The sequence below is a fragment of the Hyperolius riggenbachi genome, chromosome 1 (genome assembly GCF_040937935.1).
Source record: "Hyperolius riggenbachi isolate aHypRig1 chromosome 1, aHypRig1.pri, whole genome shotgun sequence".
Taxonomy (NCBI): Eukaryota; Metazoa; Chordata; class Amphibia; order Anura; family Hyperoliidae; genus Hyperolius; species Hyperolius riggenbachi.
Genome location: NC_090646.1, coordinates 681,546,200 through 681,567,933, shown reverse-complemented (window position 1 = coordinate 681,567,933; position 21,734 = coordinate 681,546,200). Strand labels below are relative to the sequence as shown.

The 21,734-nt window shown below is 48.7% G+C and overlaps 1 protein-coding gene across 1 annotated transcript in view; it reads left to right on the top strand.

The window, feature by feature from the left end:
- Positions 1 to 21,734, top strand: part of LOC137544555 (protein NLRC5-like) — a 302,732-nt gene that overhangs the window by 76,219 nt on the left and 204,779 nt on the right. Inside the window, exon 6 of the mRNA XM_068265657.1 lies at positions 20,758 to 20,922. Within this exon, the coding sequence (XP_068121758.1) occupies positions 20,758 to 20,922 (165 nt within the window). The remainder of the gene's footprint in view (positions 1 to 20,757; positions 20,923 to 21,734) is intronic.

Below are 21,734 nucleotides of genomic sequence, written 5' to 3'. Positions count from 1 at the left end.
GGTTTGGGGGTACATCCATACTGCAGCCCCCAGTGCACCTGGCTCTGTGTATATGTGACACCCATTGCAGTGACTGGGGAGGGATTATGGGGGGATTGTGGCTGGTTTGGGGGTACATCCATACTGCAGCCCGCAGTACACCTGGCTCTGTGTATATGTGACACCCATTGCAGTGAATGGGGAGGGATTATGGGGGGATTGTGGCTGGTTTGGGGGTACATCCATACTGCAGCCCCCAGTACACCTGGCTCTGTGTATATGTGACATCCATTGCAGTGACTGGGGAGGGATTATGGGGGGATTGTGACTGGTTTGGGGGTACATCCATACTGCAGCCCCCAGTACACCTGGCTCTGTGTATATGTGACACCCATTGCAGTGACTGGAGAATAGATTATGGGGGATTGTGGCTGGTTTGGGGGTACATCCATACTGCAGCCCCCAGTACACCTGGCTCTGTGTATATGTGACATCGATTGCAGTGACTGGGGGAGGGCTTATGGGGGAATCGTGGCTGGTTTGGGGGTACATCCATACTGCAGCCCCCAGTACACCTGGCTCTGTGTATATGTGACATCCATTGCAGTGACTGGGGGAGGGCTTATGGGGGAATCGTGGCTGGTTTGGGGGTACATCCATACTGCAGCCCCCAGTACACCTGGCTCTGTGTATATGTGACACCCATTGCAGTGACTGGAGGAGGGATTATGGGGGATTGTGGCTGGTTTGGGGGTACATCCATACTGCAGCCCCCAGTACACCTGGCTCTGTGTATATGTAACACCCATTGCAGTGACTGGGGGAGGTATTATGGGGGGATTGTGGCTGGTTTGGGGGTACATCCATACTGCAGCCCCCAGTACACCTGGCTCTGTGTATATGTGACACCCATTGCAGTGACTGGGGAGGGATTATGGTGGGAATGTGGCTGGTTTGGGGGTACGTCCATACTGCAACCCCCAGTACACCTGGCTCTGTGTATATGTGACACCCATTGCAGTGACTGGGGGAGGGATTATGGGGGGATTGTGGCTGGTTTGGGGGTGCATCCATACTGCAGCCCCCAGTACACCTGGCTCTGTGTATATGTGACACCCATTGCAGTGACTGGGGGAGGGATTATGGGGGATTGTGGCTGGTTTGGGGGTACATCCATACTGCAGCCCCAGTACACCTGGCTCTGTGTATATGTGACACCCATTGCAGTGACTGGGGGAGGGATTATGGGGGGATTGTGGCTGGTTTGGGGGTACATCCATACTGCAGCCCCCAGTACGCCTGGCTCTGTGTATATGTGACACCCATTGCAGTGACTGGGGAGGGATTATGGGGGATTGTGGCTGGTTTGGGGGTACATCCATACTGCAGCCCCCAGTACACCTGGCTCTGTGTATATGTGACACCCATTGCAGTGACTGGGGGCGGGGTATCGGGGTATTGTGGCTGGTTTGGGGGTACATCCATACTGCAGCCCCAGTACACCTGGCTCTGTGTATATGTGACACCCATTACAGTGACTGGGGAGGGATTATGGGGTGATTGTGGCTGGTTTGGGGGTACATCCATACTGCAGCCCACAGTACACCTGGCTCTGTGTATATGTGACACCCATTGCAGTGACTGGGGAGGGATTATGGGGGATTGTGGCTGGTTTGGGGGTACATCCATACTGCAGCCCCAGTACACCTGGCTCTGTGTATATGTGACACCCATTGCAGTGACTGGGGGAGGGATTATGGGGGATTGTGGCTGGTTTGGGGGTACATCCATACTGCAGCCCCCAGTACACCTGGCTCTGTGTATATGTGACACCCATTGCAGTGACTGGGGGAGGGATTATGGGGGGATTGTGGCTGGTTTGGGGGTACATCCATACTGCAGCCCCCAGTACACCTGGCTCTGTGTATATGTGACACCCATTGCAGTGACTGGGGGAGGGATTATGGGGGGATTGTGGCTGGTTTGGGGGTACATCCATACTGCAGCCCCAGTACATCCATACTGCAGCCCCCAGTACACCTGGCTCTGTGTATATGTGACACCCATTGCAGTGAATGGGGAGGGATTATGGGGGGGTTGTGTGATGCTCACACGGTTCACAAGTAAACCGTGTGTACGCTATTCAAGTCACAAATGCAAGTTCCCTTGCAAAATAGTAGAAATGTAATTTTCTTTTTAAAACCACTGTTTTTTTTTCTCTCCTTCCTGACTCTTCTAGCAAGCCCTGGCGGTTTTGTGTGAAATTTGTCACCTAGCATTTCTGGGAAGTTATATAGCTCATCCATCAGATGAATATTAGATATCAGCCTGACAGAACCAATTTAAAGCATCCTTCTCCAGACTGATCGGCCCCGAACTCAGCAGGGAATCTGACACTTAGCCCTGCTGTCTGAGCTTCAAAGACTTCCGGCTGAGTTTGTCAACTCTCCCTGGAAGTAGCTGACCTACTGTGACCCAGGAATCCCCAATATCCATATTTTATTCACATTTTCTTCATAATTCATGGCATAGAAAGTTCCTAGGCCACTGAAAAGTTCACAAGTTCTGAGGTTCAACTTGGTGCCGGTGCTGAGAGAGTTTGGACAAGCTAGATGCTTCCGAACCCAGGCTACAAAGGGGAGAAGTAAAAAACTGTGTTACGAGTCATATCTGATCCTCGCGTTTGGTATTAGCAGATTCACACAATTACGCTGATTATGAAAATTCATTTGGGTTCTTGATGTGACCTACGGGCACGGAGAGAGTGGGCAAAACATGAATTGGGCCAAAATATCTCCATGTCTAAGGAGGCACTGCCTAAAGGTGCCCATACACTCGTCAGATTGGCAGCAGATAGATAAGAAATGCATCTGATGATCTATCTGATGCGTTTTTAGAACATTTTTTACCAGGATAGAATTCCAATAGATTTCAGTTTGAAATCTATTGAAATTCGATCTGATGGCATTTTTTTGCCATCAGATTTCCATTAAGGCCAATGCAAACTGATAAGCAATCTCATCAGATCGACCTAAATTTTCCACCCTGCAAGTTCGATGGAAATCCATCGAAATCCATCGAAATCAGCCGTCGATCGATCGATTGGCCAACCGATTTGCAATCGATTGATCGATCGATCGATCGGGATCGATCGGTCGGCCAGAAAATCGTCTGAGTGTATGGGCTGCTTTATTCAGATTGCACAAGGCTGGACTTTGACGTGTCATGATCCCTCTCCTCTACAGTGAGGTTAAAACTCCAATGACACAAAGGTCCATTATCCTTCACCTTTAATCTGACGTCAAATTAACATCAATTGACAGACCACAGGGACACGGGCCAAAACCTCCATCTTGGATTATTTCTCACAAAGGCCTCAGGCCACATGGCAATCGGCCATTCTGGACTTTGATTGTCACATGGACTACCAATAACGGTATTTGAACTGTATTTTAAGACATTCTGTTTCTTTTTATCTCTACTCTCTTTCTATCAAACCAATCTGTTCTGCCGGACAGGTATATTTATCTTTGGACTAAATTAGGCAAGTTAGAATAAAACTAGCGATCTTATCGTTCAGTCTTGTGCCTGTTCTGGTCATCTGATTGCTGCTACAACGAATCTGCCCTCTGAAGAGTCAGAGTCATACTACCGCATTGTTTTATTATTTTTTTTATAAATTGTTGATTTGCTAGCTAGGTTGTAAATAACCATTTCCTTCCTTTTAGGCGTAGTTAGCGGGAGTCTCTTTCCTCCCTGAACATGAGTGAGCGGTGGCAGTGAGATTATCAGATTTCCAGTGCGAAATCAATATTTTTAGTTTACCGATTGTACATACAATCGGGATTGTACATGTATGGGCACCTCCAACCAATCTTAACCGTTTACTATGCACACAGTGAATTTTCCTCCAGCAGTCTCTAGTGCATGAGACCTGCATGGCAACAGTGGCCTAGTAATACGGGATTGGTGAGGGATTGTCACATTACATATGGTCGGCAGCTGCGCGCCCAATCTTTATTGTCAGTCTGCTCACCGTACTTCCTGCATACGCTAAAGGGAGCAGATTAGATGGGATCGCGGGGCTGGATTGTTACATTGGTTGGCAGTGGTGGTGATAGCACACCCTAAAACCAGGCATAGCCAGCTTTTGGGAAATCAGAGTGCTAAGATCTGACAAACTCAGTCTTTGCAGCCAGAATAATAATACAGTGGTCACTAAGTATCCTGTCTTGCAGAACCGGAGTTCTGGGCACAAAACGGTACACATTGATAGCGAATAGATTTATTTATTTATTGTATTTATAAAGCGCCAACATATTACGCAGCGCTGATTGGTCTACATTTCCTAACTTTTTCTTTGCTATATCCTATTCTTTCTTACAGGGCTGTGGAGTCGGAGTCGAGGAGTCGGGGCAATTTTAGGCACCCGGAGTCGTGGTTTCATAAACGGAGGAGTCGGAGTCGGGTGATTTTTGTACAAAATCCAAAGCCCTGTTAAATATTAGACTAAGGAGTCGGAGTCGGGGCCATTTTGGTTACCCGGAGTTGGAGTCGGAGTCGTGGCTTCATAAACTGAGTCGGAGTCGGAAGATTTTTGTACCAACTCCACAGCCCTGCTTTCTTATACTCTTCTCTTCTGATTGTCTGATTCAGTTCAGGATCACCAAAATTTGTCAGTCCCTGACTTGCAAGCCCTCTGCAAATTGCACAGCATTGCTGCTTGTGGCACAAACAAGGCGGAGCTGGTAGCATTACCCCATAAATGGAATCCTTATCGCCACCTTGCTTAGTGCCTCCATACATCGCAGACCTGATACCCCCGGAATGGTTGGCAAACCTGACCGGCAAGGATCTGCGCATATACCAGGAGTTTTAAGAATTTCAGCACCAGCATGAGGAGGAGGAGCTCCAGCGTGAAGCCGAGCACCAAGAGTGGCTGCGCCAGTTTGATCTCTAGGCCAAAGAGCTACAGCTCCAACATGAGGCAAAGATGCGCCTTCTAGAAGCAGAGCACCAAGAGCGTCTGCACCAGATCAAGCTCCAGACCAAGGGGCCAAGGCTCCCACGTAAATTGGAGTTGGCCTAGCCAGCCCAAATTAATCTGCACTCTTCACTATGTGCTTCGGTGGAGAGCAGCGATCCTCTACCCGTGACCCCCACAGCAAAACTTCCTGCCATGGAAGAGGGCACGGAACAAGACTTTCCTGTATGCACCTCTGAGAGGGCATACCACCAGGCTCCTGTACCTGACAGACAGAGAACCCTGGTGCTGGACAGTCACAAAACACTGTCCCAAGACTTGGAAGGAGGTAAGCCTACTGCATTTGCTCCTCCTGGTCCAGTGAGCTTTGTGCCACAGAGACCTGCAGCTGCTGCTATTACTGCATCCCATTCTGACACACCTGCCATTCGCACGTGTAATCTTTGTGGCGAGACCGCCCACATACAGTTCTTCTGTCCCAAGAGGAAGAGAACGACCGTCCCTAGCCCGAAGATGGCTAGCAACCCTGATCCGTCACCTGCATCACCCTCTGCACTGCCTGTTAGCGTGTCAGAGGTGCTCTACAGTTCCGGAAATCTTCACAGTGCTCCAGTGGATGACCAGATCATCTTTCGTTCCAGTGATCCAGAAGCAGATGCTCACCTGGTCTACTCCAACCTTGCCACAGAGGAAGATATTCTCCCAAGAAAGCTCCTCGCCCTGACTGGAGTCAGGCGCAATCACAACGACCCTGTTGTCCAAGGTCCTGAGAAGGCCGGATGGGGGTTGGGTTTTCAAGAACGGGCTGTTGCTGAGATTCCCTCTCTTCCTGTGCTTGGCACTGATTTAGGCACGCTTGTGTGCCCTTCGGAATTTTCTGCTGATATGCAGGAAATCCCAGCAGGACTCCCTGACAACCAGGTACACTACAAGCCTTTGGGAAAACAGGGAGATGTGAACCCCTTACCTGCTATTGCTACTGTACCTAATGCCGCTGGGCGGGAAGTATCCTCAGATTTAAATGTACCAGCAACTGACTGTCTTTTATCCATTTCTGCACCTGTTATTGCTAGTGAAAATGCATGTGTAAGTGATAATTGTGATGGAAATGCTGTACATGTTCTGGCCATTACATGCCCTATGGCCAGACGCATGAACTCAGAGCCGACAGGAGGGATTCCCTCTGAAGATTCTGACTTTCAGGCGACTGGTACTCATGCTAAAAATGACATGTCATGTTATGCAAATGCTTTTGATATTGTGCATGATTATGAGAGTAGGCTGGCTGATGCTTTCAGTGTCACCAGTAGTCTGGACTCAGGACTATCTGGAGAAGTCTCGACTTTCCCTGATATCTCTGACCCCCAGACCAATGTCAATATTGACGTAATTTACCCAAAATGTGATGTTTATTGTGGTGTACCTGTGCAGACAGACACACACAGTACTGGCGGTAACCTGAGCTCAGAGCATACAGGCATTCCTGTCAGCTCTGACCCCAGAGAGTTTGATCTTCAGCAGCTGACCCCAGACCTTACTAGGCAGCTGGCTTAGATTTGTAGTCCCACATCCGTGAGGATACTACAGAGCGACTCCAACTTGTGTGCGCTTAGTGGCCAGACCGCTAAGCCGCCAGCAGCGGAAGCTCCATTACAGGTGTACAGGGAGATTGGTAAATACTTCAGTGAACCCATTCCCCATGTAACTGACACCCCAGATGAAAGTACGGTCCATGTGGATCTGTTAGAACCCCAGTCAGACAGAATGCAGGAAGTTCTAGGAGAGTACGGCCAATTAGAACAGGAAGACACAGGTCCCCTGTCAGGCTTGATTTCTCCCACACGAGAATTGGGGATGATGTGAAAGTCACCCCCCACCTCTCATACTCCCATAAGGCCTCGCTGAAGCGCCCTGCGCCCCCACAGCGAAATCTTCACAGAAACCCTGGGCAGAAAAATACAGCAGTTCACAGAAGGGACCCTGGGACTCACAAGCCCTTATGGCAGATCCCCTACCCCACCTCTCCAGAAGTGCAAGCAAAAGTAAAAGAGGAAGTATGAGGAGATGTTACAGATGGCTGTCCTCCACAAATCCTCTATCTCACAGGCCACCAGGTTCTGTGAGGACTATAGGATGCCGGACGACATCACAATAACCAATACGTATCCCATGTCTCCCCTCGGTGATCTGTTGGATTAGCTGGCATCCGCCAACTACCTAACAATCATGGAACGAAGCCACAGATACTGGCAGATTCCAATCACGCCTGAAGCGTGCCTGGAATCCACATTCTTCATGCCATTTGACTTTAACGCCGCGATGCGGATGTCTTTTGGTATGGTGAATGGCCCAGCCACCTTCCAACAGGAGTGGAACGACCTGTTGAAAGGCAAGCATGGTTGTGCAGTCACGTACCCGGATGACATCCCTGTGTTCCGCCCAACTTGGGAGCAACACTGCGATCACTCGTCCCTGGTACTAGGACAGCTGTCAGCTGACAATCTGACCGTTGAACCAGACGCAGATCAGATTGTGATGACAGAGGTACATGCCTCTCTGGGAACAGCGGGGTACTACAAGAAGTTTGCCAAGCCCTTTAGCATCCTGGCTAAACCACGAACCAACGCAAGAATAATGACCCCAGTGTTCTCCCCAGAAATATTTTCCAGCCGGGTGGCATGGAAAAGTAGCCGGGTGGTGAAGTAAGGTCACACTGTTTGCTACTGGGTGAGGAAGTAAACTAATACTGAGGGCAGAGGGAGAGTTACGCTGGGTTGGAAGAGGTTGGCACCAAGCTGCGTGGAGAGGGGGACATCTCTTTTGGGAAAGAGTCACATTGTGAACGCTCCCACAATGCTGCAGGCAGCACATTAGCGATTTTAAACAAATCACAACTGCAGAATTATTGCTACCATAAAGCAACATTGTCCTAGCACTTTGCTGATTACTGATGATCAGCAAAGCGCTGAAACCCCCCTGAAAAGCATTCCGGTATGAATGCCATAGCCCTATCAAAACATGTATGACTGACAAAGACCAGATAACATTCACCGTGCATGCTATGTGCATGACTCCTGCTGCTGGACATACACTAGGAGCCAGAGAAGAGTGCTGACTAACTAAATCACACAGGCAGCACCAGCAGTGGTGAGAACCCCAGTAGGGACTTAGTAAAAAAATAGGCTAATTTTAAGCACAGTGATTTGTGAGCATACAAGTTAGATTGTGTGTACTAAGCATTATAAAGACAATGCAATTTTCTGTCACAATTGACAGTCGAATCGATTATTTATGACAGGTCTGATCTGATTCTCGATCGTTTTTCTGATTCATTTTGTATAGACGTGATTAGAAAAGCGATTGGGAATAAGATCAGACTTGTCGGAAATAGATTGGACCGTCAATCAGAGAAAATTGCATTGTTGTGAAATAAGCATAACAGCTGAGACCAGGCAGGCTAACTGAACATTTAGCCATCCATGTGCAGATTCTGAAAGCTGGAGAATCAGGGGTTAATTTAAGCTAGGGAAAGACATTTGGTGTTAGATTACAAAGGTTTGTGTAGTGAGATAGGAGACTGAGTGAATGCCATGTACCAGACTTCTCTCGCAGCTGGCTGTAAACTGCTCCTTATATCTCTCATGACACATCCCTGGCAGTGTTTAAATGGGGTATATTTTAACTGTTGTAAACTCTCAATGCTTAACCGTTTTGATTTGTTAACCACCTTAGCGGTATGGACGAGCTCAGCTCGTCCATTACCGCCAGAGGGTGCCGCTCAGGCCCTGCTGGGCCGATTTTGATAAAATAAAAAGCAGCACACGCAGCCGGCACTTTGCCAGCCGCGTGTGCTGCCTGATTGCCGCCGCTCTGTGGCGATCCGCCGCGAGCAGCGGCGAAAGAGGGTTCCCCCAGCCGCCCGAGCCCTGCGCAGCCGGAACAAATAGTTCCGGCCAGCGCTAAGGGCTGGATCGGAGGCGGCTGATGTCAGGACGTCGGCTGACATCCATGACGTCACTCCGCTCGTCGCCATGGCGACGAGGAAAGCCAAACAAGGAAGGCTGCTCATTGCAGCCTTCCTTGTTACTTATGCTTGCCAGAGGCGATCAGAACGCCTCCGGAGCGCCCTCTAGTGGGCTTTCATGCAGCCAACTTTCAGTTGGCTGCATGAAATAGTTTTTTTTTAATTAAAAAAAAACCCTCCCGCAGCCGCCCTGGCGATCTTAATAGAACGCCAGGGTGGTTAATGAACCCACAGACACAATAAAGCTTATCTGATGAAGGGAAGGGAGGGGGAGGAGAGGAAGGGGCTTTGTGCTTCTGCACTGACAAGAGGGAGAAGGAGGAGAAGAGCGTCTGCCATTGCAGTGGCCCGGGAGATAACCTACTTACTCAGTACTCACTATTCGGAATGGAGCCATGCAAGTCAGTCTCTGCTCCCTCGGTGTACGCCCCGCCCTCCAGCTCCTTCACAGCTCCCGCGGTCAGACTCCTCTGCTCTGTGCTGTTCCTAGCTTTCCCCGCCCCTCTCCCACGCTGCTGATAGGAAGAATCTGAGGAGGAGGGGGAGATCATGTCTCTGACTGACAGCAGTGGGCTGTCTGCTCTGTGTTGACGCAGCCGCTGCCCGTTGAACTAAATAGAGAAGTGAAGAAGATCAAAGACCTTCAGCCAGCCGTGGAAGGAGGCTGTAAATAACGTCCGGGCGGTAAAAGCATTTACCCGGGCGGCCCGCCCACTTAAAGGGCTCTAGGGAGAACACTGGACCCCACCACTTCCTGGCTCTTCTAGCAAGCCCTGGCAGTTTTGTGTGAAATTTGTGACCTAGCATTTTTGGGAAGTTATATAGCTCATCCATCAGATGAATATTAGATATCAGCCTGACAGAACCAATATAAAGCATCCTTCTCCAGACTGATCGGCCCCGATCTCAGCAGGTTATCTGACACTTAGCCCTGCTGTCTGAGCTTCAAAGACTTCCAGCTGAGTTTGTCAACTCTCCCTGGAAGTAGCTGACCTACTGTGACCTAGGAAATTCAGGGCTGTGGAGTCGGAGTTGGAGTCGGGAGTCAGAGCAATTTTGGGTACCCGGAGTCGGAGTCGGTGATTTCACAAACTGAAGAGTAGGATTCGGATGATTTTGTACAAAATCCACAGCCCTGGTAAATATTAAAATAAGGAGTCGGATTCGAGGAGTCGGAGTCTGAGCCATTTTGGGTACGCGGAGTCAGAGTCGTAGTCGGTGGTTTCATAAACTGAGGATTTGGAGTTGGAGTCAGAAGATTTTTGTACCGACTCCACAGCCCTGCCAGGAATCCCCAATATCCATATTTTCTTCACATTTTCTTCATAATTCATGGCATGGAAAGTTCCTAGGCAACTGAAAAGTGCACAAGTTCTGAGGTTCAACTTGGTGCTGTGCTGAGAGAGTTTGGACAAGCTGGATCCTTCCGAACCCGGGCTACAAAGGGGAGAAGTAAAAAACTGTGTTACGAGTCATATCTGATCCTCATGTTTGGTAGTAGCAGATTCACACAAATACGCTGATTATGAATATTCATTCAGGTTCTTGATTAGTGTTGATCGAACACCCAGATCTTCGAGCTGGGGTCGGCTTGGCCGAACATGGTCCAGATGTTCGGGTTATTCGGCCAGACACCGAGCCTAATTAAAGTCAATGGGGACCCGAGCATGCCATTTCAAAATGAGGGAAACTTCTGCAAAATGGGTTGGAAATAGTGTGGGGGGGCATTTACACATCGATCTTAGGGCTGGTTCAGACGGACGTCTGCGTGGCGTCGCGTCTGGGGGCGTTGCAGCGGCTGCGCGGTCTGGCTTTCATTAGCCTTCGGTCGCGTTCCGATGCGGTCGCGGTTTTTTTTCCTAGGGGAACATTAGCCGTCGCGGTTGGCCGCTCCCTGGAAGCTACATGTCGCTTCCAGGGGCAGCTCAAACGCTAACGAAAGCGTCCGTCTGAATTAGCCCTAAGGCTCAGAATAAAAGCAGGGACTCATGTTTGCAGAGCAATGTGTCAATTATACTTGACTGCCAATAAAACAAATAAAACTCCCAAAAAAGGCATACGTGTATGGGGAAAAACTGCATGCTTAAAGGGACACTTAAGTAAAAAAAAAATGAGTTTTACTCACCTGGGGCTTCCAATAGCCCCCTGCAGCTGTCCGGTGCCCTCGCCGTCTCCCTCCGATCCTCCCGGCCCCGCCGGCAGCCACTTCCTGTTTCGGTGACAGGAGCTGACAGGCTGGGGACCCGAGTGATTCTTCGCGTTCCTGGCCACAATAGCGCCATCTATGCTTCTATAGCATATATCATATACCATATAGCAGCATAGAGGGTGCTAATGTGTCTGGGAACACGAAGAATCACTCGCGTCCCCAGCCAGTCAGCTCCTGTCACCGAAACAGGAAGTGGCTGCCGGCGGGGCCAGGAGGATCGGAGGGAGACGGCGAGGGCACCGGACAGCTGCAGAGGGCTATTGGAAGCCCTAGGTGAGTAAAACTCATTTTTTTGTTTGACTTAAAGAGAATCTGTAACGACAAAACGTCCCCTGGGGGGTACTCAACTCGGATGAGGGAAGCCTCAGGATCCTAATGAGGCTTCCCACGCCGTCTGCCGTCCCTCGGGGGTCTCGCTGTAGCCCTCCGTACAGCGGTGACGTAATATTTACCTTCCTGGCTCCTGCGCAGGCGCTCTGATGGCTGTTGGCTCCGAAGGAGGCGGAAATACCCGATCGCCGTCGGGTCCGCTCTACTGCGCAGGCGCAAGTCTCCGGCGCCTGCGCAGTAGAGCGGACCCGACTGAGATCGGGTATTTCCGCCTCCTTCGGAGCGAAAGCAGCCACAGCGCCCCCGCTGGAGTCTGCAAAGGTAAATATTGAATTGAACAGTCGGGCCTGTCGCCGGCTGTTCGGAGGGCTGCAGCGAGACCTCGGTGGGACAGAGGACGGCGTGGGAAGCCTCATTAGGATCCTGAGGCTTCCCTCACCCGAGGTGAGTACCCCCCAGGGGACGTTTTTGATGTTACAGAGTCTCTTTAAGTGTCCCTTTAAGGCTAATGCAGTTTATCGCCATGCATTTATACATTTTATACAAATGAGATCATGAAAAGCTGTCCTAGTACCAATGGGACCGGCAACGCTAACCCAGCACACATGATGGAAGAAGAGGTACAGGAGAACAAGGCCACGCTTTGTGACACAACCCAGGCCTTGCATGATGACAAAATGCGTGCTTAAAGCAATGCATTTTGTCGCCATGCATTGATAAATATAATACAAATGAGATTTTCCTGAAAAGCAGTCCTACCAATGGGACCGGCAACGCTAACCCAGCAGCACACAGGATGGAAGAGGAGGTACAGGAGAACAAGGCCACGCTTTGTGACACAACCCAGGCCTTGCATGAGGACAAAATGCATGCTTAAAGCGGACCCAAACCAAACATTTTTTTAATTCAAAATATTTACTTGCACCACTCTGACAAATACAAAGATAAATAAAAACTCCTTCAAGCCTATGAGCATTTCAGTGCATGCTTTTCACCCTTCTCTTTGCATAACTAGGGTTATACAGGTGGCAGCCATTAGCAATTCCTCCATTGCTGGACACCATCTACTCCAGCATTTTGCCGGATTCTGTCCCGGCAATATGAAAGGAAGGGAGGGGTTCCTCCAATAAATGTAAAATATTTTATATTTGTCATCATGCAGCTGAAAAAAAGGCTGCTATTTATTATTATACTTTATAAAATAGATTTTATTCCTGAAATCTTGTATTTTTAATTTGGGTCCACTTTAAAGTGAACCCGAGGTGAGAGTGACATGGAGGCTGCCATATGTATTTCCTTTTAAGCAACACCAGTTGCCTGGTTGTCCTGCAGATCCTCTGCCTCTAATACATTCAGGAATAGACCCTGAACAAGCATGCAGCAGATCAGGTGTTTCTGACAATAATGTCCCACCTGGCAAGATTACCTGCATACTTCTTTCTGGTTTAATTCACACACCACTGCATCCAAATAGATCATTATGGCTGTCAGGTAACTGGTATAGTTTAAAAGGAAATAAATATGGCCACGTCCATCTCCTTCTCACCTAAAGTTCACTGCATTTTGCCACCATGCATTGATAAATATTATACAAAAGAGATGTTCCTGAAAAGCAGTCCTATTCCTATCTGGGAACGGCAACGCTAACCCAACACAGATGTTCATGGTGCTTGGTTGGGGGTGTTGCGAAGTCATTTCCAATCCACAATTCATTCATTTTTATTTGTGTCAGACGGTCTGCATTTGCTGTGGAGAGGCGGATACGCCGATCTGTGACGATGCCTCCAACAGCACTGAAACAGCGTTCGGACATAACGCTGGCTGCCGGGCAAGCCAGAACCTCTATTGTGTACAGTGCCAGTTCATGCCAGGTGTCTAGCTTAGAGACCCAATAATTAAAGGGGACTGATGGACCGTTCAACACGGCTACACCATCTGACATGTAGTCCTTGACTATCCTCTGCAGGCGAGCGGTGTTGGAAGTGGAACTGCGTGGATGCTGTTCTGTGGGCTGCTGCCTGGGTGTCTGAAAACTTTGCCACACCTTGGACACTGCCGATACCGTTCCCTTGTAGGCACTAGCTGCAGCTTGTGTTGTTCTTTGCTCCCCTCCTAGTCCTGGGTTAGTGGAAGTCAGTCTGTCGGCGTGGCTGGAGGAGGATGCAAATCTCCTCACCAATTTCTCCACAAGGGCCTTCTGATATTCTTGTATTTTTACCTGTCTGACACTTTCTTCAATCAATGTTGGAAAATTTTCTTTGTACCGTGGATCCAGAAGGGTATAAACCCAGTAATCCATGTCCGCCAGAATTCAGACAATGCGCGGGACGCGTTCAATGCAGCCGAACATGAACTGAGCCATGTGTGCCAGAGTCCCAACAGGTTGCTCATCTTGTGATGCACCATCATGCCCACCTTCTCCTCGTCTTCTCCTGCCCATTCCCGCTGAATTGTGGAAGTCAAACGTGCACGGCCATGTCCCTCGGCAGTGGAGGCATCCATGTCCTGCTCCAACTCCAGCTGTTCCTCGTCCTCTTCATCATACAAGGGACCAGCAGTTCTTGAGGCAGATTGCCTGATGTGGATATCATGCTGTTCGGTGTCCTCTCTCAATTCCTCCTCTTCCATCCTGATTGCGTCTTCCTTGATCTTCAACATTAATTTCTTCATTAAACACAGCAGTGGTATTGTAATGCTGACTAATGAGTTATTACCGCTCACAAGCAATGTGGATTGCTCAAAATTTTGGAGGACTTCGCAGAGGTCCAACATGGTGGCCCATTCTGAACCACAGAAGTTTGGCAGCTGGCTGGATACACCTCAGTACTGCTCCATCTTGTACTGGACTACTGCACTCTTCTGCTCGCAAAGGCGTGCTAACATGTGCAGCGTCAAATTCCAGAGCGTGGGGACATCACACACCAAGCGATGGTTGGGTAGACTGAATCGCTGCTGCAACTTGGTGAGTGCGGCCGAAGTGGTACTTGCGGAAATGCTTTGCCACTCGTCGCACCTTCTGCAGAAGATCCGCCACGTCTGGGTATGTCCTCAGGAACCGCTGAACCACTAGGTTCATAACGTGGGCCAGGCAAGGGATGTGTCTCAGCTTTGCCAACTGTAACGCGCTAATGAGATTGCTCCCATTATCACACACAGCCAGGCCTGGTTCCAGCCACGTCCAGCAATGCCAGCCACAACTGGGTCTGTTCCTGTATTTCCTTCTAAATTTCAGCACTTCTGTGCTGCTTATCTCCAAGGCAGATCAGCTTTAATAAGGTCTGCTAACGCATGGCAAAAGCTGTGCTGCACCGCTTCCATGCACCTATTGCTGAGTTAGCGCTGCCGGATGAGGTAGAGTTTAGAGAGGCGGTGGAGGAGAAGGAGCCAGAGAGGTAGGTGCTGTCATCAACTCGTAGAGACGCAGGTCCGGCTATTTGAGGTGTTGGCAAAACCTGTGGGTGAGGAGTCACTCCCAGGCTCCACAAGGTTCACCCAGTGCGCGGTAAGGGAGATGTAATGACCCTGGCCAAACGCACTCATCCACGTGTCAATGGTGAGGTGAATCTTACAGGCAACTGCATTTTTCAGGCTTCGGGTGATGTTTGCGACCACGTGCTCCTGTAATGCTGGCATAGCACAGCGCGCAAAGTAGTGGTGGCTGGGAACCACGTAACGTGTTATGGCATCGACATCATGGATTTAAAGCTGTATCCACCACTCCATATCCCAGCATTTTGCAGGCTAGGAATTTGGCAATGCTGGCTGTTAGTGCTATAGCCCGAGGGTCGTTTTCTGACAATTTTCTCTTGCGCTCCAACATCTCCGGGACCGACAACTGAACAGTAGGCCCGCACACTGAAGGGCAGTTGGTTGTTGTCGTCGTCGATGACTGGGAACAGTCAAGAGCACTACTGCTGCAACTGACATTGGGTACTGATGGTTGGCCAACACATAATGGCTGGGCTGCTGAGGAGGGTCTGGTGTCATAAACGGAGGCAGTGTTGCTGTGGGCTGGAAGCGAACCGGTACCCTGGCCTTGTGTGTCTGCCCACAGATTGCGATGTTTAGCTTCCATGTGCCGGCGCATGCTGGTGGTGGTGAGGTTGTTGACATTTTTTCCCCTGCTCATTGTGATCCTGCCCAGCTTGCAAAGCACCTTGGTTACATCCTCCCTTCTGTCTTCAAAAAAAGACCAGACTTTGGAAGATCTACTGCTTTGCTGGGGAGTTTAGCGCATGCCTCTTTTGCGTCTTACTTGTGCGCTTCCCTGAATACTTTCTGGCACAACGCGAACTCTTGTAGCAGTGGGTTCTTCAGATCACTCATCTGTAGTGCTATGATCCCGACGGCGATGGCCTGCTTCCCATGTTGGGTCTCTGAACTCATCGTCCATCACCTCCTCTTCCTTCTCTTCCATCTCTTGTGTGTGCACTGGAGTAGAGCTCCTCAGAACAACCTCTGCGCATCCCATCCCTTCCTCATCTTGGCAGACCTCCTGTGATTTAAATTCCTGCACACATTGCAAGATTTGGGTGTCTTCATCCTCGCTTTGCCTTTCAGTAATAATTGGTGCATTTTCAACATCCACTGTTTGTGAATCCAGGCACAAGATTTGTGGCTGTTCCATTGACCTTTCACAGATGCAAGGTTGCACATGTTGAGGGGGGGGGGGGGATAGCTCCTGCAAATATCCCATTGTGTTGTGGAACAATTGGTCGGACTCGGAGTCGGTATGTGGCCGTTGTGTGCATGGTGTAGCTGCCGGTTGTGTCACATTTGTGCCCACTGGCTCCTGGTAACTGGTAGAGGACCTCATGCCTGACAAGGATGGGTTGGAGCTTAACCTGCTGCTGGACGCTTGAGAGGTCAACCAATTCACTATCTGGTCCCGTTCTTGTGGGTTATTGAGGGTTGTTTTTTGCCCGTATAAGATGGGCGGTATTGAGTGGGTTTCTTTGGTGCACGAACACGGCCTCTATGTGGACCATCACACCACTTCCCCTGCCCCTCCTTCTTTCACTGGATTTCTTCATAGCAGTCGTCACTTGTCACAAAGAAAAATGAAATAAACTTTTTATTTATATTTTATGGGCACACGTTTTCCCAGCTAGCCCTGAAAGTACTGCTTTTTTTATACAACACTAAGCAACAGTAAAATGCCATAAAGTGTGTTTATTTTATGGGAACAACTGATCCCAGCTGGCAATGAAAGTACTGTTGTTTTTTTTCAACAATAAGCAACAGTACATTGCAATAAACTGTGTTTTTTTATGGTCACAACTGATCCCAGCTGGCACTGAACTTAGTTTTTTTATACAACACTAAGCAACAGTAAAATGCAATAAAGTGTGTTTATTTTATGGGCACAACTGATCCAAGCTGGCAATGAAAGTACTGTTTTTTTTTTCAACAATAAGCAACAGTAAAATGCAATAAACTGTGGTTTTTATGGTCACAACTGATCCCAGCTGGCACTGAACTTAGTTTTTTTATACAACACTAAGCAACAGTAAAATGCAATAAAGTGTGTTTATTTTATAGGCACAACTGATCCCAGCTGGCACTACTGACAGTACTGCTTTTTTATACAACACTAAGCAAAAGTAAATGCCATAAACTGTGTTTAGTTTATGGGCACAAATGTTCCCAGCTGGCACTGAAAGTACTGGGGTTTTTTTTACAACACTAAGCAAGATTAATATGCTATAAACAGTGTTTTTTTGGGCACAAGTTTTCCCAATGGGTGTCACATATACACAGAGCCAGGTGTACTAAGGGGCTGCAGAATGGATGTACCCCCAAACCAGCCACAATCCCCCCATAATCCCTCCCCATTCACTGCAATGGGTGTCACATATACACAGAACCAGGTGTACTGGGGGCTGCAGTATGTATGTACCCCCAAACCAGCCACAACCCCCCATAATCCCTCCCCAGTCACTGCAATGGGTGTCACATATACACAGAGCCAGGTGTACTGGGGGCTGCAGAATGGATGTACTCCCAAATCAACCTCAATCCCCCCATAATCCCTCCTCCAGTCACTGCAATGTTACATAGTTACATAGTTATTTTGGTTGAAAAAAGACATACGTCCATCGAGTTCAACCAGTACAATGGGTGTCACATATACACAGAGGCAGGTGTACTGGGGGCTGCAGTATGAATGTACCCCCAAACCAGCCACAATCCCCCATAATCCCTCCCCCAGTCACTGCAATGGGTGTCACATATACACAGAGCCAGGTGTACTGGGGCTGCAGTATGGATGTACCCCCAAACCAGCCACAATCCCCCATAATCCCTCCCCCAGTCACTGCAATGGGTGTCACATATACACAGAGCCAGGTGTACTGGGGGCTGCAGTATGGATGTACCCCCAAACCAGCCACAATCCCCCCATAATCCCTCCCCAGTCACTGCAATGGGTGTCACATATACACAGAGCCAGGTGTACTGGGGGCTGCAGTATGGATGTACCCCCAAACCAGCCACAATCCCCCCATAATCCCTCCCCAGTCACTGCAATGGGTGTCACATATACACAGAGCCAGGTGTACTGGGGGCTGCAGTATGGATGTACCCCCAAACCAGCCACAATCCCCCCATAATCCCTCCCCAGTCACTGCAATGGGTGTCACATATACACAGAGCCAGGTGTACTGGGGGCTGCAGTATGGATGTACCCCCAAACCAGCCACAACCCCCCATAATCCCTCCCCCAGTCACTGCAATGGGTGTCACATATACACAGAGCCAGGTGTACTGGGGGCTGCAGTATGGATGTACCCCCAAACCTGCCACAATCCTCCATAATCCCTCCCCAGTCACAGCAATGGGTGTCACATATACACAGGGCCAGGTGTACTGGGGGCTGCAGTATGGATGTACCCCCAAACCAGCCACAACCTGTTACAATCCAGCCCCGCAATCCCATCTAATCTGCTCCCATTAGCGTACGCAGGAAGTACGGTGAGCAGACTGACAATAAAGATTGGGCGTGCAGCTGCCGACCATATGTAATGTGACAATCCCTCACCAATCCCGTATTACTAGGCCACTGTTGCCATGCAGGTCTCATGCACTAGAGACTGCTGGAGGAAAATTCACTGTGTGCATAGTAAACGGTTAAGATTGGTTGGAGGTGCCAATACATGTACAATCCCAATTGTATGTGCAATCGGTAAACTAAAAATATCGATTTCACGCTGGAAATCGGGTAAACTCACTGCCACCACTCTCTCATGTTCAGGGAGAAAAGAGACTCACGCTAACTACGCCTAAAAGGAATGAAATGGTTATTTACAACCTAACTAGCAAATCAACAATTTATAAGAAAATCATAACACAAGGCGGTAGTATGACTGACTCTTCAGAGGGCAGATTCGTTGTAGCAACAATCAGATGACCAGATCAGGCACAAGACTGAACGATAAAATTGTTTGTTTTTATTCTAAAACTACATACACACAGCCTAATTTAGCCCACAGGTAAATATACCTGTCCGGCAGAACAGATTGGTTTGATAGAAAGAGAGTAGAGATGAAAAGAAACAGAATGTCTTAAAATACAGTTCAAATACCGTTATTGGTTGTCCATGTGGCAATCAAAGTCCAGAATGGCTGATTGCCATGTGGCCTGAGGCCTTTGTGAGAAATAATCCAAGATAGAGGTTTTGGCCCATGTCCCTGCAGGCTATTGATTGATGTTAATTCGACGTCAGATTAAAGGTGAAGGACAATGGACCTTTCTGTCATTGGAATTTTAACCTCACTGTAGAGGGGAGGGATCATGACACGTCAAAGTCCAGCCTTGTGCAATTTGAATAAGGCAGTGCCCCCTTAGACAGGGAGAGATTTTGACCCAATTCATGTTTGCCCGCTCTCTCCGTGCCCGTAGGCCACATCAAGAATAGTGTTGATCGAATTCCCCGAACATTAGGGTGTTCAGGTTCAGGTCGAGCACAGCAGAGCACCGCATGGTGCTTGGCTGCGATGTCTGGTCTCCTCCCCTCGCTTATTGGCGCCTTCACGCAGCCAATAAGCGGTGACAATGCTTTTTTGCACAGCTATAGTCACACAGCCTAGCTGGCTGTGACCATAGCTGTGATTGGCCGAGTGGGTCACGTGATCGGGTATATACATACCCGAACGCGTGGCTGGCTCCGCCATTCGCATTTGGGTTTAGCTTGAGGTAGGTAGGGACGGAGAGAGACAGAGCGGTTAGGTGCCAGCTAGGCCAGCCACAGTGTCCCAGCCTCACCACCACTGCCAGCAGCAGCCACAGTGCCCCAGCCTCACCACTGCCAGCGGCCCAGCAGCAGCCACAGAACCCCAGCCTCACCACTGCCAGCAGGCACTACCAGCCCACTGCCAGCAGCCACTGTGCTTTCAGTACTTTCAGTGCCAGCTGGGAAAACTTGTTCCCATAAACAAAAGTTTATTGCATTTTACTCTTGCTTAGTTCCAGGAACTGCCAGCAGCCACTGTGCTTTCAGTACTTTCATTGCCAGCTGGAAAAACTTGTGCCCATAAAAAACAGTTTATTGCATTCTACTGTTGCTTAGTGCCAGCAGCCACTGTGCTCTCAGTACTTTCAGTGCCAGCTGGGAAAACTTGTGCCCATAAAAAACACAGTTTATTGCATTTTACTCTTGCTTAGTGTTGTAAAAAAAAAAACAGTACTTTCAGTGCCAGCTGGGAACAGTTGTGCCCATAAAATAAACACAGTTGATTGCATTGTACTGTTGCTTAGTGTTGTATAAAAAAGTACTTTCAGTGCCAGCTGGGAACAGTTGTGCCCATAAAAAACACAGTTTATTGCATTTTAATCTTGCTTAGTGTTGTAAAAAAAAACAGTACTTTCAGTGCTAGCTGGGAACAGTTGTGCCCATAAACTAAACACAGTTTACTGCATTTTACTCTTTTGCTTAGTGTTGAAAAAAAAAACAGTACTTTTCATGGCAATATGTGTGGTTACCGTTACTGAAGGAGCTGGTGCAGGGTCAGACGTGGCAGGCTGGCTTTGAAGTTTTCTGGATCTGGGCATAACCCTCTTCGACAGACAATTTAAGTTGAGCAATAACTGCACACAACTCATCAAACATCAAGGCTAAATAGAAGAAAAAAAGAGAAAAAAATCTGTTCATATACAAACTAGAAATCTTACATATTTAATGCAGTTTTTATTCTGATTTATACAAAATTCTGGTAACTGTCTTGTCTTCTACAGTTTGCAGGGAAATTATCTCCCCTCCAGTTGCTGCCCCCACCTGGCATCTGGGATAAGGAATAACCAGACTCTGAGGGTGCTGAACTTGATTGGTAACATGCTGGAGGGTGATGAATTCAGTGTCCTGATGGAGGCTCTGCCAACAAGCCAGATAGAGGAATTACTGTGAGTATAACAGCCCTGATTGCAGCAGAGAGCAGCAGAATTATTTCCCTTTATTCCATCACTATTTTCCATTCTCACATTCCCCGAAAGTGACCATTGCAGTGACTGGGGAGGGATTATAAGGGGATTGAGGTTTGGGAATACAAATCCATGTGTACCGCAGGGGATGGGTCTCCTCCTGTGTGAGTTAGTCTGCAGTGTGAGGTGACCCAACGTGCTATAGCAGGGCTGTGAATTGTTCACTAATATCTATGACATTTCAGCTGTGGCCTGTAAGTGGTAATAATGGAATACTGATATGAAACTTACTATATATACATGATTAAATCAACAATTCAATCTTCTGTTCTAGAACTCAGAATAAAGTGTATGCCTTATGTACAGTAACACTCTGCTGCCCACTAGCTGTGGACATGTGTATGGACAGTCATTTGTGTTTTAGGGATTGATTACAAATAAATAAAATGATGCTAAATAAATTTATTTTTTCTTTAGAGGGGCTGGATAGAGTACAGGTTAAAGGCTCTGCCTCTGACACAGGAGACCTGGGTTTAATCTCAGCTTTTCCTGTTCATTAAAGGACTTACGAGGCCAAAATCTGCCCCCAAAACGTAAAAAAGTTAACTACCTGCATGACTTTGTAAGGCAAGGAGGACGCTGTCCGCGCCCTCCGTGCCATTCCGCCTGGTCCCCTCTGCCCAATAGCCCCCCACAAGGCTGCGACCCCACGGTCCGGGTCGGTATCTGCAGCCTGCATAAAGATGGCCGCCGGAGCTGGCCACGGCTGCGCAGTCCGCATAGCCGCTACTGCG